This window comes from Tetrao urogallus (genome assembly GCF_951394365.1).
Source record: "Tetrao urogallus genome assembly, chromosome: 1".
Taxonomy (NCBI): Eukaryota; Metazoa; Chordata; class Aves; order Galliformes; family Phasianidae; genus Tetrao; species Tetrao urogallus.
In genome coordinates this window covers 16,696,517-16,713,981 of record NC_136813.1, presented here as the reverse complement: position 1 = coordinate 16,713,981, position 17,465 = coordinate 16,696,517, and the positions used below count along the sequence as shown (strand labels likewise).

Sequence of the window (17,465 nt, the reverse complement as noted above, 5' to 3'; positions counted from 1 at the left end):
AATTAAAGCCCTTGAAGCAAACCAAAGCCAGATTAGAGCCGGGACAGGTGCAGTGAAGTGATAGTCCCTTCTGACACAGGCACTTGTATTGGCTGTTCCTCATAGGAAAGTGGTCCCAAAGGATACTTCTGAGGAGGCCTTATCTTGTAAAGGCAATTCTTGAGCTGTTTCTAGGTTGTTTTGTGTATGATTACTTTGTTTACCATCAGCAAGTTTCTCCTGAAAAGGGCATTCAGAGAACAGCTTCTGGTGGATTCTATCTCTGCTTTGCCTGGCCACATGTTTTGAAGTCTTGCACTGTTTTGAATGCTTCTCTTAAAACTTGTTGCTGCGCAACTGCGTACTCTTCATATGTGTCAGGATCTGAGGGGAAGAGCCTTGCTGAACCACTTCTTGAGGAATGGCAAAATCAGATGCAACAGGGCTTTCAAAGATCAAGAACAACCCTTCTGATACTACCTGATAACTATGTGAGGTGTCTGGCAGGCAATAAACCTTCAGGCAGTCACCTAGAAACTGCTGTATTTCCCTGTTAAAAGGACACAGTCCCACAATAGTCTTGTTATTGCCCATTTACAGCCTATGTAACAGGTAGATGCAGATAGTGGCGTAGCTGCAGGCAGATGCTTACATGTGGGCTCACTGACAGCCACAAATGATGGGCCAGAAGGGATTTCTAAAGATGCTCACACCAAGCTTGTCATATGTACACCTCAGCTTGACAGGGCTTGTTTCTGCTGAGCTCTGCAGCATGTCCTGGCTATTTTTGGTAGCCTAGAATTCCTGGCTAATGCATGACCTACACTGAACTCTTGTAATACGTTTTGCCAGAAGGTATTTGAAACCCCCATTTGGAGTAAGGGTTAATTTCAACCTTGATGTAACTCCCGATCAGCTGAGTTGAACTAAGCTCTTAGATGTCCCAATTGGGATTACGTTGATTAAATGTCCCAGTTGTGATTGCTATTTTACAAAATGTTATGGTAGGGCATAATCATCATCCTTTCAGGCTACTAAAATAATGCTGAACCCATCTAGGGAGACAAGGCTGAAGCTGGAACTCCAAAATGCTCTCCTCTATGACAGTAGAATGGGTACAAAGGAGCCAGTGTGGAGGAGGCAAGAACTCCTCCAGACTTCTTGTAGGCTGTGAGACACTCCAAAGCAGTGAGAGTGCACTGCGGAACAAAGGATCAGTTCTTCCCAAGACCAAAACAGATTTCACTGACTTCTGCACATGGATATGTCCTCCTTTACACTTCTTCCCCTTGTAAGAGGAGTTGGACCAACATCCCTTAGACTTGGTGGTCTCCAGTTGGGCTATATGGCAAGGACTGGAGGACACCCACACAGCAAGAGCTTTTCACTAGGGTTTTACTTAACTTGCACTAAATTCTTTTCAGGTGCAAATAGGCAAAATATGACTGAAACGTGTGGTGCTACTTTTTACCAGTAGAGAATGTTGCCCTTATGCTAAATGTTCAGAGTAAACACCTTGCAGCTGTTTGTTAAAATAAAATAATTTTTAAAAATCTTGGAAGTAAACCAAACCACAAGTGTGTTTCCTGTCTCCAGCCACCACACTGTAATACGTTTGCTCTACAGAGAATATTGTCCTTTTGGCTATGCAGAAATTACTTAAGTGCTGTTTGTGTTCTGATAAGCTGCCAAGCTTCCATTCTGAAACGTGGAGGATTTTTTTAATGATGCTTCTTACCCTAAAGCTATTTGATATTTTACTGCAAGTCTACAGTAGAAAAGTACACTTACACACTTTGGCACCTCCAACAACCAATGTAAACCATGCTGATTCATTGTAATAGTTTTTATTATTTTAAAGCAGATTTTAACGTCATGCAAACATGATTTCAGATACTTAGGGAACAACTTTCAGAATTCTAGAATAATTTCGGTTGGAACATTGTGAACAGTGTATTTTGAATTATAATATGCCCACTGAATTTTAGAAGCAGAAAAGCAGTAAAGAAGTTGCAACTAGTTGCACATTTATGCAAATGCAAGCAGACATTTTAGTACTTAGAAATAATAACTAATGCTCTTTAAAAATCTGAGTAGATCTCACTAGCTTCACTGTACAAAAGCTACTGTACGTGATGGCAATGGCCTACGAGAACTTTAATAGAGTGCTTGCAGAAAATAGACTTGCTATTTCTGGAATGCTGTACTGTTTTCACAGTGCTGCTTCAACTCTGTATGCTTTACCATAGATGTCAGCAAGCAAACCTGCCCTGCATCCTCAGAAAAATAAGCCCTTAGCAGAACAGGGATGAGGTTGACAGCAGGTTTTCAGAAATGGGTTTGCAGCCTGTGTGATTAAGAAAGTTTTTATACTTACCTCTCCAAGTCCCTTCTATAAATAGTCAGCTTGAGATTAAACAGCATTCTGATTTTCTGTCAGCTCTTACCTACCACCTTCCTGGAAAGCTGGAAAGCACTCCTACCCTCCAGGCTGATACTTTTTGTGCTTACTTTCCCCCTCCAGGTATAATTACCATTTATTATAATAAAGTGCTGCATAAACTTAGATGAAAAGCTTACTCCAAATCATGAGAAGCTGAAGTGGGAAGACATGTGGAAGATTCTGGGCATGCGGGTGGCTCTCCAATGCACTGATTGTGGCTGAAAGGTAGCATGTGGTTTGCACCTTAAAGTGCACTGGATTATTAATGTTATTATTAAATCTAACTGTCTAAATAGGGTTCAGAACCTGCGGATTGCTCTTGTGGGTGAGTTGTGACTGCATGGAGCTTTGTTCATGGAAGGAGGAGCTGTGAGCACTTGGCCCTGAAGCCAAAGGGTCTTGGTGTGGCCATGAAGAATCCTGCTGGGGACAGGGCCTGCTTGCTGGCATCCTCATCCTCAGCATCTTTTTCGTTCCATAAAGTGGTATGAGTTTGTGCCAAATCAGGAGCTGTGTCACAAGGACACCTCCAGTTAGGCAGTGTTAACATGCAGAACCATGTGTCGTATTTCCCAGTTTCTGCCTCTTTGCGTCTGCAGCTGGATTTGAGAAAATAATAAAGTAACCACACAGGGCTTTGATTGTCCCACAGCCATTCTTCAAAGACACAGTCCCTGACTGATGCAGTTCAGACAATCTCCTGTGATAAACCAGTTGCACCCCCAGCCTTTCTTGTATGGCAGGGACTCTTTTCAAGCCATGTGCATTAATGAGCCTGACAGAGGCTACGCTCATCAAGAACATAAGCAGGACTGTTCCTGTTGTCTTGCATTTGGTCCCAAGCATGGCTGTTAAGTTTCAGTGTATAAGAAAATCTCTTCTGTCTCTGCATTTTTTGCTTTTCTCTTTTTCACACATAGAATGTGACAATCGGTTACCATGATACTGCCAGGTTGGTGAGATACAGTATGACACATCCAAACTATCATGATGAAATTAGATAAATGTTGAAGTCTTGAAATGTTAACACTGCACTTGAGTGCACTCTAAGCAGCTGTGGGACACGGATCAGTGCTCACTTACGTAAGACAGGTCTTGGTTTTATTCCCACCTTATCTCAGAAAAAAACAGGACTGCACAGCACTATGAAGCCGTTTTATTTTGATTGGTTAAAGAACAGTTATAGAGTGGGTTGGGTTGGAAGAGGCCTTTAAGATCATCTGGTTCCAATGCTCTGCTATTGGAAGGGTCACTTCCCACTTGATAAGACTGCTAAAAGCCCCATCCAGCTTCCCTTCAGTGCTTCCAGGGAGGGGGCATCACAATGACTCTCGGCAACCTGTTCCAGTGTCTCACCACCATCGCAGTAAAGGATTTATTCCTAATATCTAGTCTAAATCTACCCTCTTCTAGTTTAGAGCCATTTCCCCATGTCATGATGCTACTTGCCATTACAAGAAGTCCCTCCCTAGCTTTCCTGTAAGTCCCCTTCAGGTACTGGAAGGTCTCTGTAAGGCCCCCCTGGCACCTTCTCCAGACTGAAGAGACCCAGTTATTGATACCTTAGTAAGTTTGTTATATTGGATGCAAAGTACCTCCTAACCACACAATGTGGTTAATATACCTTATGCATTAAATGATTTCAAGAGTAAACAATCTTGGCTTCAAAGCTCCTGTTAACAAAGCCAGTGTCGTTAGCAAAAATATGAAGCAAACATCTATTAAGCTGACATGGAATTTTCTCCTGATAGGAAGTTTTAGGAACTTAAGTGTCAAAGAAAGAGACGTGGAAAGAAAGTGCAAATATCAGTATCTCATCTCGAGTATAAGCTCCATTAAGAAAATGACAGGAATTAATTTTTCTGGGTCAGAATTGTTTTGGGGAAGTCTCTGCTAGTCACAAATCACACGTTGGCCTTGACGGATATATTATTTTGGCAAAAATCCGAAATGTGGGCCTGGCTGTATACAGTTCTGGCTGTGCAGATAGCTGCTGTTTTCCCCAGCCTTGGGAAGGTGTGAAGAGCTCCTGCTTCTCTCACTGGGTTGCTCCAATCCAGCGCTCTGACTCAGTGGTGAGAATGTAAATGCAAAAGTTGAAAATTAATGCGCTGTGTTTTTACTAAAGATAATTTGCTGATTCTTTAAATCAATCCAAAGCAAGCCCCTGAGATATACAGAATAATCTTGTGGTCTTGTGAACGCTGTGAGCACTGGCATCTGCTCTGCCTGATGGGCTCTGCAGCCTGTGTCTAAAACAAAGTTGAGTTTGTGCCGTGAGCTGCAAGCTCTTCAGATGTAAGGATAAAACTGGGAAGAGCCAGGTGACTGGGAAGAACTGAATCTTTACTTGAGCTTCAGAATGGCACAAATATTGCACATGGTAAAATGTTTTATTTAATATACCTATCTGTGAAATGAGCCTAGGCTAGGTTGTTCACTTTGGGAGGAATTTGGAAGGTCTGATGTAGGCGTAGCTGCTGGGCAGGCTCTCACCTGGCTGGACTGCTTTGCATTCCAGCCCAATGCGTAGCTGCCATTGTCCCTCCTCTAATGAAATTGCACATTTCTCACCTACCTCCCTTGAAGGACTTCTAAGGTTGCTCAGTCTGGACAAGAGGAGGCCCAGGGGAGCCCTGTTCAAGTCTACAACTCTGTACAGCTGCCAGAAAGGAGGTTGTGGTGAGGTGGAGGTCAGCCTCTGCTCTCAGGCAACTATGATAGGACAAGACATAATGGCTTTAAGTTGCACCAGAAGAGGTTCCATTTGGATAATAGGAGCAATGTCTTCTCAGGAGGAGTGGTGAGGCACTGGCATAGGCTGGAGATGGGGGAGTCACTGTCCCAAGAGGTGTTCAAGAACCGTGGAGATGTGGCACTGAGGGACGTGGTTAGTGGGCATTGTGGGGATGGGTTGATGGTTGAACTGTAAGATCTTAGTGATCTTTTCCGATCATGATTCTGTGATTCTATGGCTTCAGAGATCAAAGAACAGAGTGTTGTTTTATCTCCAGAGAAATCAGCCATGGAGAGAGCATTGAGACTGTATCCTTAGAGGAAATAGATTTCTGCAGCTGCAGAAGCTGTCATCAGCAAAGGAAGGTTCTGACAGAGGACAATAATGAAAACAAGGTGTGTGGTTAGGATGGAGCACAAGCAGTGTGTGAAAAGGATGTCATGTAGCTGAGATACCTGTGATAGCTCATTCCAGCTTAGGTAACTTGGAGGACAGATTGCTTCCTTAAATGATAGATAGGGTGAAGTCATCCTCTGGAATCAAGGGGAAGTTTCCCATTGGTGTATATCACCTTTGTATCATGGATTTAATAACAGCTTAACATAGGCTATTAAAATCTTTTTGGGTATCTATAATTTCTTCCATTGCTTTCACTACAAACAAACAATTAAGCTGATGACTCCACCACACTAAGAATTAAAATAAACACATTGGGGATCATATTGTTCAGATATCTGTTTTTCTGAGAAACCCCACGGAAGCTCCAGTGGGGAAAGAAGGAGTATTGCTTGGTTTTTTTTTTGTGGTTTCTGGTAAATACAGCATTGCTGAAGTGAGCATGGATGTGTTTGCTTTCATGCTGGATGCAGTGGGGTATTTTTTTCCATTCATCTCTATCATCTGATTTTTTTTGTTTTTGGCTGACTATTGAGAGCTTTCAGCTTCATATGCTACACCCACAAAATTGAAGTGTTCTTATAAATCACTGTGCTTTGAAAAAAAAGGCACAAAACACCTATTTTGATTAATTTGAAAAATAATAGTTGTAAAAACAGGGCCCTGAAAATGTCAAGAGAAAAGTCTTCAATTATCTTTTCACTGATTTCAGGCAGTAGAGTGATTTTAATGTATTCCCGAGTAACCTGGGAGTCCCTCTGTAGATATCGTCAAATAACAGAATTTGCTTCTTGGTTAAAATCATGCATGAAAATGTCAGACCCCAAAATAGTACCTTTGTGTAGAAATACCCAACTGCTGGACAGGTGCAGAGGGAATGCCATCGAAATGCCAATGTGAGCCTGGATTCTACATGAAGCAGAACACGACTTTGCAGGGTAACCCCGTCTTTCAGAAATCAGTTCACAGTCCCTCTTAACAAATGAGGATGAAGGCTTTTTTCTTTACAGACTGGAAAGGTGTTACTTAGTGGGGACCCAGAAGTATTGATCTTAGAATGAATTTAGAAGAACGTAGAGAATTCTGAGAAGGCCTGAGATTACTGACATACTTTATGTCATAAATCACATTGGCATAAGCACTGATTTTTGCATAATTCTATTTGAATGAATTTTCAAAGAGTGCATATATGAGTGCTTAGCTTTTTTTTTTTTTCAAATTATACCCACTTAATGGCCTGAAAAATCAGTGAGCCATTAAAAACTGAAGTTCAACATTACCTTTCATGTAAATCCCTGTGCCTGAGGTTACAGCTTATCTGCATTTTCTTCAGTGTAACAAAGCTTGGGTTTCATTCACGTCTTTCAAAAGTTGAAAAAACTGGAACATCAATTGAGAGGATCAAAAGGATGCTTTTGGTTTTCCCCCATGTTCCTGAGCTGCAGGGCTTTAGAAGGCCTGGTTGGATAAATAGCTTTGATTTTCTTCTGCTTTGTTTCAAAGAAAGAAGAGATTTTCACCTTTTTTTAAATTTTTTTTTTGGTCGGGTAAACTCCATTAAAACATGTCAGTCCTTTTTAGAGTTCAGATGATAGAGATGAATGGAAAGAACTCAAGATCTGAGTCTAGGGGCAGATTTCGTTAAAATAACTGTCATGGTTCTATGTTTTTGTTTTTGTTTTTGTTTTGTTTTTTGTTTCTGGGTTTCAGTATTCCACATCAAAACATCATGTAGTATACGGGGCATTAAAGTATCACTGCCCCAATTCCAAGTACCTATCCCTGTATGTTACAGAAGTCACGGGATCTGGCCCTTCCGGGTGGGGGGGGCGCTCTCTTGCTGCCTGGCAGTGGGTGCTGGAGGGTGCTTTCCTAGCCGTTCCAAGCCTTTTCAGGTTTGACTCGGTTCCGGGAACTCTCTCTCTCTCTCTCTCTCTCTCTCTCTCATCTTGCCTGATTCATTAGTCTCAATTTCAATTAAATTGTATATATTGTGCTATCTTGTATTCCAATATTATAGTAAAATAAGTTTTCCTCCATAGATTGGTGCCGCTGCTCTTTTCCTCCCTTCCTTCCTCCCCATTTTTGTGGGACTGGGGTGGGGGGGGAGGGCAGAGGCCTGTCGCCCCTGTCACGGACATAGATTGATCTGGTCAACTCCGTGACAGATTTTTGGCGCCCAACGTGGGGCACGAGCTGCTTTTTAGCTGTTAGAACGGATCTTTTTTTCTCTCTGCTCTTAGAGAGCTTCGTTAGGGAGCATTATCAGTAGTTCAAGTTTCTGTGCTGGAAAACCTGACCTTGAAAGATTAGGCGTACTGCCAGTGTTCTGGGATATTTGTAAACTTTGAGCACTACTTAGTCTGGGTAGTGCCTTTTTTTTTTTTTTCCCCGCTCTTGTTAGCTTCAATACATTAACCCCTTTTTAGCAGGCACGTCTGATGAACCCACTCGTTATCGTGGGGGCGCTGTGTAAAGGATTTAAAGCAATGGTGTTACTCACAACCTACTGGCCAATAATCCATCTTGCACTTACGTGTGTTGGAATTGCGTCCGTATATAGGTACATAATGGCACTGATGGAGACACCTATGTTTTACCTACTTGCAATGTGGTATGATTTGAATTTTGACATTTACATCCCGGAAGGAATGGTTAATTTCACAAACAACTATATCCCAGAAGGACTGGCTAATTTCACAAACAGCTACATCCCAAATGGAATAGCTAATTTTACAAACAACACAATGTTCAGACCAGTCTCCGGGTTTTCTTTTCGGTTTGTAAAACGTTTTTCGAATCTTGAATTAATACTCATGTTGTTGTTCGTGTCATCAATTCTCCTGAATGTATTCCTAAGCATTCGTAATAAGGAGTCTCCTCAAAAACTAGAGAATGATGACTGGCAGGGGATATGGAGAGGTTTAGGAAAGGTCTTAGAAGCATGGGGACCCTCAGTGTCATGGGATTTTACTCTTGAACACCTGTGGGATCCTGAGAAACTAAGCCAGTATTTGAGTCAGGGACTATGCGGCTTACATAAATCTAAGGAGGTACAACTTATTTGGGGTTTGGCTTGTGCTTACCGTGCCCTATATAATACCATTCTGGAGAGAGAGAGTTTCCGAGCTGAGGTTCAAGCCAAAGGGGAAAATCCCCAAGTCAAATCTAATCAATCACAGGAGACACCAGTAACAATACCGGTTGCTCCTGTGGAGGGCAAGAAATGGAAACGAGTGTCTTCGCGTCTTGAACGAAAAAGAGAAGAAGAGGAGGAGGAGGAGGAAGATCCAGGCGAGGGGCCCTCCTCAGAACCACCACCATCGCGAAAGGCAAAAGGGAAAACTAAGAGACATGCAGAAGAAAGTGATGAAGAGGAAGTCTCTATTACTACTCGCCGGCCTCTAAAGATGACTGAAATCCAAGGTTCAAGAAAGGAGTTTACACGGCGCCCGAATGAAACTCTTGTTTCCTGGCTGGTTCGTTGTTGGGACAGTGGGGCCCATAGCTTGTCTCTGGATGGTAATGAAGCTCGCCAACTAGGTGCCATTGCCAGAGATCCAGCTATTGACAGAGGAATTAGTCGATGTTCGGATGAGGCTGCCTCCCTCTGGGAACGAGTGTTAATAGCCGTGAAGGAAAAGTATCCCTTCAAAAATGGCTTGAAGATTGCGATGAAAAAGTGGGATACAGTGGAGAAGGGTATCCAGTATTTGAGGGAAATAGGCGTGGTGGAAATGTTGTATGACCCTAACTTTGTTCCTAACCACCCACAACAAAACCGCGACCCTGAAAAGGTGAGGACGACGCCTGAGATATGGCAGAAAATCGTGACAACAGCACCGGACAAATATGCCGCTACACTAACATCAGCATGTGACAGATACCAAGAACAACAGAGAACACCCTTAGTTTATGAATTAATTGTTACGCTCCAAAACTACGAACAATTGCTGTCCCCAATTCATGCTGCTGTGGCTGCTATATCAAAAATGACGGAGCAAGTATCTCAACTGATTAACCGTGACAAACCTGTAGCAGTATCAGAAACGCTTGATGAAGATCAGGATAATCAAACGAGTCTAGCGAAGGATGTGAAGGAGGTGAAGGAGATGATGAAATTTATGCGAGCCCACCTAATTAAAGACGATGAACCTTCCTTCTCACGTGCACCATCAAAAATCTCGGCTGTTAGAGGCAAACGTTCTCCAGCTCAAGTAAGGGATAATACACCGCGAATTGTCTTATGGTATTACCTACGTGACCATGGAGAAGACATGAGGAAGTGGCACCGTGAACCTACTGCTGTACTGCGAGCACGGGTGAAAGAATTACAAGGCAGATCAACCACCAGTGCAGTTGCTCCAGTTACCACAGGTAATGAACAGGGGGGCCCTGCCCTCAGTCAGGGGGGGGAAAGGGATAATAGAGTATATTGGACTGTGTGGATTCGATGGCCTGGCACATCAGAACCACTGAAATATAAGGCCCTGGTGGACACTGGTGCACAGTGCACTCTGATGCCCTCGAGTCATGAAGGGACAGAATCAATCCATATTTCTGGAGTGACCGGGGGCTCTCAAGAATTGACTGTGTTGGAGGCTGAGATAAGCCTCACTGGTAAGGACTGGCAGAAACATCCTATTGTGACGGGCCCAGGGGCTCCATGTATACTAGGTATTGATTATCTCAGAAGGGGGCATTTCAAGGATCCTAAGGGGTATCGATGGGCCTTTGGAATAGCTGCTGTGGACACAGACAACATTAAGCAGCTGTCTGTTTTGCCTGGCCTGTCAGAAGATCCGTCTGTTGTGGGGCTGCTGCGAGTAAAAGAGCAACAGGTACCGATTGCCACAAAAACGGTGCACAGGCGGCAGTACCGCACCAACAGGGATTCCTTGCTCCCCATTCATAAGTTGATTCGTCAACTAGAGAGCCAGGGAGTGATCAGCAAAACTCACTCGCCTTTTAACAGCCCCATATGGCCAGTGCGTAAAGCCAGTAGAGAATGGAGGCTGACGGTGGACTACCGTGGCCTGAATGAAGTCACACCCCCACTGAGTGCTGCTGTGCCGGACATGTTAGAACTCCAGTATGAACTGGAGTCAAAAGCGGCCAAATGGTATGCCACCATTGACATTGCTAATGCCTTCTTTTCCATTCCTTTGGCCAAAGAATGTAAGCCACAGTTTGCTTTCACATGGAGGGGCATTCAGTATACCTGGAACCGTTTGCCCCAGGGGTGGAAACACAGCCCGACCATTTGCCATGGGTTGATCCAAACTGTATTGGAACAGGGCAGTGCTCCTGAGCACCTGCAGTACATTGATGATATCATTGTGTGGGGCGATACAGCAGAAGGAGTCTTCATGAAAGGAGAGCAAATAATCCAAATTCTTCTGAGTGCTGGTTTTGCTATTAAGCGAAGCAAAGTGAAAGGACCTGCCCAGGAGATTCAGTTCCTAGGTATAAAGTGGCAAGATGGTCGTCGTCACATCCCGACAGATGTGATCGACAAAATCACTGCTATGTCTCCACCCACTAGCAAAAGAGAGACACAATCTTTTCTGGGTGCAGTGGGCTTTTGGAGAATGCATGTTCCAAACTACAGCCTCATTGTAAGCCCCCTTTATTATGTGACACGAATGAGAAATGAGTTTACATGGGGCCCTGAGCAGCAGCAGGCTTTTGAACAGATTAAACAGGAGATAGCCCGTGCCGTGGCCCTAGGGCCAGTACGGACGGGACAGGGTATAAAGAACATCCTCTACACTGCTGCTGGAGAGAACGGTCCCACTTGGAGTTTGTGGCAAAGAGCCTCAGGAGAGACCCGAGGCCGACCCCTGGGATTCTGGAGTCGAGCCTACAGGGGGTCGGAAGAGGGCTACACTCCAACTGAGAAGGAGATCTTAGCCGCTTATGAGGGGGTTCGGGCTGCTTCTGAAGTAGTCGGTACTGAAACACAGCTCCTTCTGGCACCTCGACTGCCAGTGCTGAACTGGATGTTTAAAGGAAAAGTTCCCTCCACCCATCATGCTACTGATGCCACTTGGAGCAAGTGGATTGCACTGATTACACAACGAGCACGGATGGGGAACCTCAGCCGTCCAGGAATCCTAGAGGTCATCATGGACTGGCCTGAAAGTAAAAAGTTTGGAACACCACCAGGAGAAGAAATAGCTCGTGCTAAAGAGGCCCCACCATACAATGAACTACCAGAGAACGAAAAGAAATATGCCTTGTTCACAGATGGATCGTGTCGTATTGTGGGGAAGCATCGCAGGTGGAAATCTGCTGTGTGGAGCCCCACACGACAAGTTGCAGAGGCCACTGAAGGGAAAGGAGAATCAAGCCAATTTGCAGAGGTAAAGGCAGTCCAACTGGCCTTAGATGTCGCTGAACGGGAGAGGTGGCCAATGCTCTATCTCTACACTGACTCATGGATGGTAGCAAATGCCTTATGGGGGTGGTTACAGCAGTGGGAGCAAAATAACTGGCAAAGAAGGGGTAAACCTATTTGGGCTGCTGAACTGTGGAAAGACATTGCTGCCCGAACAAAGAATATGGTTGTGAAGGTGCGCCATGTAGATGCTCATGTGCCCAAGAGTCGGGCTACTGAAGAACAGCAAAATAACCATCAGGTAGACCAAGCTGCCAGAATTGAGGTGGCTCAAATAGACCTGGACTGGCAGAACAAGGGTGAATTATTTCTGGCTCGGTGGGCCCATGAGACCTCAGGTCATCAAGGGAGAGATGCAACATACAAATGGGCCAGAGACCGAGGGGTGGACTTAACTATGGATGCCATTGCACAGGTTATTCATAACTGTGAAACATGTGCCATCATCAAACAAGCCAAGAGGATGAAACCTCTCTGGGAGGAAGGGCGATGGCAAAAGTATAAATATGGGGAGGCATGGCAGGTTGATTATATCACCTTGCCACGATCTCGCAATGGTAAGCATTATGTGCTTACTATGGTGGAGGCAACCACTGGGTGGCTTGAAACATATGCAGTACCCCATGCTACCGCCCGAAACACCATACTGGGTCTCGAGAAACAAGTCCTGTGGCGACATGGCACCCCAGAAAGAATTGAGTCAGATAATGGGACTCATTTCAAAAATTCTCTTGTAAATACTTGGGCCAAAGATCATGGCATTGAGTGGATTTACCATATTCCCTATCATGCACCAGCCTCTGGTAAAATTGAACGATACAATGGATTGTTAAAAACGATGCTAAAAGCATTGGGTGGCGGAACATTTAAACACTGGGAGAAGCATTTAGCAGAAGCTACCTGGTTAGTCAATACCAGAGGATCTATCAATCGTGATGGTCCTAACCAATCCAGTTCCCTACATACCGTAGAGGGAGATAAAGTCCCTGTTGTACATGTAAAGAACATGTTAGGAAAGGCAGTTTGGGTTCTTCCAGCTTCTGGAAAGGGCAAACCTCTCCGTGGTACAGTTTTTGCCCAGGGACCAGGATCCACTTGGTGGGTGATGCAGAAGAATGGGGATGTTCAGTGTGTACCACAAGGAAACTTGATGCCAGGGGAGTGCAGTCAGTAATTCTATGTATATATATATAGCCATGTGTGAGTAATGCATTTTAATCATTTTTTGTTTGTTTGTATATATATGTGTATAAATTTCAAGCATGATGTAATGATGTAGAATAAGGGGTGGAATGTCATGGTTCTATGTTTTTGTTTTTGTTTTTGTTTTGTTTTTTGTTTCTGGGTTTCAGTATTCCACATCAAAACATCATGTAGTATACGGGGCATTAAAGTATCACTGCCCCAATTCCAAGTACCTATCCCTGTATGTTACAGAAGTCACGGGATCTGGCCCTTCCGGGTGGGGGGGGCGCTCTCTTGCTGCCTGGCAGTGGGTGCTGGAGGGTGCTTTCCTAGCCGTTCCAAGCCTTTTCAGGTTTGACTCGGTTCCAGGAACTCTCTCTCTCTCTCTCTCTCTCTCTCTCATCTTGCCTGATTCATTAGTCTCAATTTCAATTAAATTGTATATATTGTGCTATCTTGTATTCCAATATTATAGTAAAATAAGTTTTCCTCCATAGATTGGTGCCGCTGCTCTTTTCCTCCCTTCCTTCCTCCCCATTTTTGTGGGACTGGGGTGGGGGGGGAGGGCAGAGGCCTGTCGCCCCTGTCACGGACATAGATTGATCTGGTCAACTCCGTGACTCCGTGACTCCGTGATTTATATTATTGTGTTTTCCTTTTCTAAAACCAAATTCCATTTGTTCCATTGTTTGAGCCTTGGCATCAGTAAACCTAGTACACCCTCCTTCGCTTATCTGTGTGACAAAGATTTCGTTTAATTTGATGAATTCGTGGGATGACAAATCACGCCAATGAAATGTGGAAACAGAAATGACCCAAGTTGAGTTGCCTATATGGAAATATTTGAGGCTGAGCCAGCAAGGAATTTGAGTACGGTTTTATGAGTGTTTGTGGTTGTTTGGTTGCAGCAGTGGAACATGAAAGGTTTTGTTCTGACTGTTGTCATTACTGGATTCAAATATAAGTGACTATTTCTCCACTTAACCTTTGAGGTGAAGACCGTGCATGATTCCTGCACAGCTGGACTGCTCATCCTTCTCGATTTCTGTCAAAGTCTCTGGGCCAAGTACCATCAAGCTGCCAGTCACCGATGAACTGTTGAATTGGTGAATTCTCATGCAAGTGGCATGTTGTGGGCCGCAGTGTGTGTCAGCAGCACCCAGTGTGTTGGACCAAAGTTCCTCTCTGTTTTTTAACTCTGCTCTCATGAGCAACCCTCCTGCTTACAAGCAATCAAATAACTTTGGCTTGCGTTATTCATCTGAAAGATGTTTTTCTTCTTTCTCTCTTCCCTAAAGGAGCAGGTAATTAAAGTCAAGAGGGAGACTGTGAATTAAGTCGAGGAATGCCTTCATAAATTCAGGCTACTAACCAGAAAGGGGAAAGCAGAAAAACCAAGATGCTCACCAGCCCCTTACAGATCAGTGAAAGTGTGTCCTGCTAATGTAGGCCAATCTGAGAGCTTATCCTTTCTCTCTCTGCTGCCAGGATTTCCTATATAATTTCCTGAGTAATCCAGCTACAGGCAGCGAGGAGAGGAGGCTGGGAAATCAGCCAGGCTGTAAGGGAGGTGTAAGGAGGCTTGTAATCTTCTTCAAAGATTTTCTCTGCTCACTCTTGTTTTCTTTCATATCTCTCCTGTGTGTTTTGGGGCTTTCACTTTGTAATGTCCGTTTCTTCTCTCAACAAAATCATTAGGTGTTTGTCTTTCATTCCAGTGGGTATAGGAATAAACTGTAAGCTCAAAGCTGCTCAATTCAGGCTTTTCTTTCCAAGGCGATCCAACCAAGATTTAGCTTGATTTTTCTTTTATTTTTTCCTTGCTGAAGAATATATGAAGAATGTATTTGAATGAAAACAGAACTGTTTGTTCAACCAAAAGGAAGGGTTTCGTTTGGAAAGACCTCTAGAGAAAGCAAGTAATTGAAAAAGTCAGATCTGCAAGATCTGGAGAAAAAATGCTGATGGGTCCTGGCTTTAATCGAGAATTTCCTTAGGTAAAGCATACCATAATGCAGGAAGCACAGATTTGGTTCTGTCATCTGCTGGGAGAACTGGAAGTCACATCTCTGGCTTTCCAGTGGAAACTTGTACCCGGAGAAGCCCTGCAACCTGTTCCTAGGAAACCTCTGTATGGAGAGCCTTCAGAAGGTGCAGTGTTTTCCCTAAGAATTCAAACAAAGGGAGAGTAATATAAATAGACAAAATGGAGAAGGCTGTATTTTAATCATTGTCATTTGCTAAAGGCTGTCTATGTTCTCGTGCTGTAAAAGAGTTAGCAAGGATAGTCCCATGAGATGTAATCAAACATCTCATTGTCGTCAGTGTCCCTGTAACCTTTTACAGAAGTGGGTCAAATAAATGACCTTTTTGTGGTAGCTGTGAAAAGTCCCCAGTCCTCACTCATTGACGTTTGGGTGAATTGGGTTCCTTTATTCTTTCCTTCTTCCTTTTGCAGGGAAGGCTGCTTCTCCCCCATCAGCCCGGAGGCATGTCCCCTTGTGCAGTCCTTTATGTGCCACAACAGGACGTTCCTCCTTGATGGCCACGTGCAGCTGAAGACAGGCCTGCAGACCCAGGAGCGACACCTCTTCCTCTTCACAGACCTTCTGGTTGTTGCCAAGTCCAAGTGAGTATGGCATCCCCTGCTACAAAGTAGCCCTTTTTTTCAGTAGAGGTATTCCTTCATGCTTTCTCGGTAGTAAATCTCCCCTAAATCATCAAGCAGCTTTTTTTTGTCAACATGAATTAGGTGCCTGAACTCAGCAGTCACTTTTGTAGACCCTAGAACCCATAGCATCCAGGCCACAGTACAGAGCAGCAGCAGATGTTCTTGAATACACTGTTTGCATTATATCATGTTCCCTGCCTTGGGAACTGAGTGTTATAAACCCACCACTGCTCAGTGTGTCCCTTGGGATGCCTTGAACTGAAAGTTGCTAAGGATTAGGTGTTTGCTGTGTTGGAGAGAGGCTACAGACTTTCGTATTTACCTGGGAGCTACTTTGATGCTCTCTAATGATCATAGAATCATAGAAGTTTTAAGGTTGGAAAGACCACTAAGATCATCTAGTCCAACCATCAACCCATGCCTGTGACCACTCTAGACAATGTCACTCAGTGTGACATCCACCCTTCTCTTGAAAACCTCCAGGGATGGTGATTTCACCACCTCCCTTGACAGCCTATGCCTCACCACTCTTTCTGAGAAGAAAGATTCTGAGCAGCTGATGAGCAGCTGCCTAAGAACAGAGGTCACGGGCAGCATCACAGTGCTGTGCCAGAAGCAGCATGAGGATAGGAAGCAGTGCTCAATGGTCTGTGCTGAGCTCCTGTGCAGTCAGGCTTGCTGCTAAGCTCTGATTGTGCACTCTACCATTCACAATTAAATCAGATTTACAAGCTGTGTCTAGCATGCCAGCTTCATGCAGCATTTGTAGTTTAAGGCAATTTTAGAGGGTGCTTTCGCTTGTTGTTATGGGGAAATAACCATAAAGGATCCTGAAGCAGCTTCATTCTCTGTTAGGCACTGTTTGTAGTCTCACAGGGTGGGTAATCTCGATGTGAATCCTGGGCTTTTGCAATGTGTCTCTTCACTTAAGCAGTTGTTTCAGAGGCTGCTGGGAAAAGCCAGAATAAATCTGCATTTTCAGTAGAAATCTGAGCAGTGTCTGTTTGAATAACACACAGTAAATACAACCCCCCAGAAGAACTCCTTCACTTTATGTAGTGTGACAACATGGAGAATACTGTACCCAAACACGCTCTGCTAAGGTTGTTTGGTGAACACTGAGATTTTTACAGGGCATCTTACTGTTCTACCAGCAGTTGCAGTAATATGATTGTTTCTGCATTTGTTTGTGATTGTGTTGTATTTAGGCTGGGATTCAACGCAATTTAAGCTTTCAAATGCTATGTATTTGCAACTCACCTGGGCTCCTTTGTCTCAGTAGAGGAAAGCCAACACCTCCCTGTGGCAAACCCACTCCTTTAGAAAAGAGCATCAGCAGTGGGGAGGGGACTCTTCAGAGGCATCACCTCACTGCCTTAGGTGTGAGCTCCTGAGCTGTGGAAGGCTGAAGCCAGGTGAGATGGGTGCCTCCCACATGGTCAGCATGCTGAGCCCCAGGCTGGGCTGTGCATACCAGCAGGTCTGACTGGCTCCCAATGGCATTGGAAAGCCCTATTCTGTGTCACCACTCTAAAATATGGTCCCTAGGGAGTAATAATGGCTCTTACAGCACTTGATTTAATGTGGTGAGGAGTCTGCAATGTTTGATGGAGTTGGAACAGAACAAATTGTGCTGTATGTGGAAAGAAAAGGG

General features: G+C 44.2%; 1 protein-coding gene across 1 annotated transcript in view; it reads left to right on the top strand.

Moving 5' to 3' along the window:
• The window catches only part of ARHGAP20 (Rho GTPase activating protein 20), a gene marked incomplete at both ends in the record, with an annotated part of 67,142 nt that overhangs the window by 18,897 nt on the left and 30,780 nt on the right, over positions 1-17,465 (top strand). Inside the window, one exon of the mRNA XM_079549378.1 lies at positions 15,599-15,769. Within this exon, the coding sequence (XP_079405504.1) occupies positions 15,599-15,769 (171 nt within the window). The remainder of the gene's footprint in view (positions 1-15,598; positions 15,770-17,465) is intronic.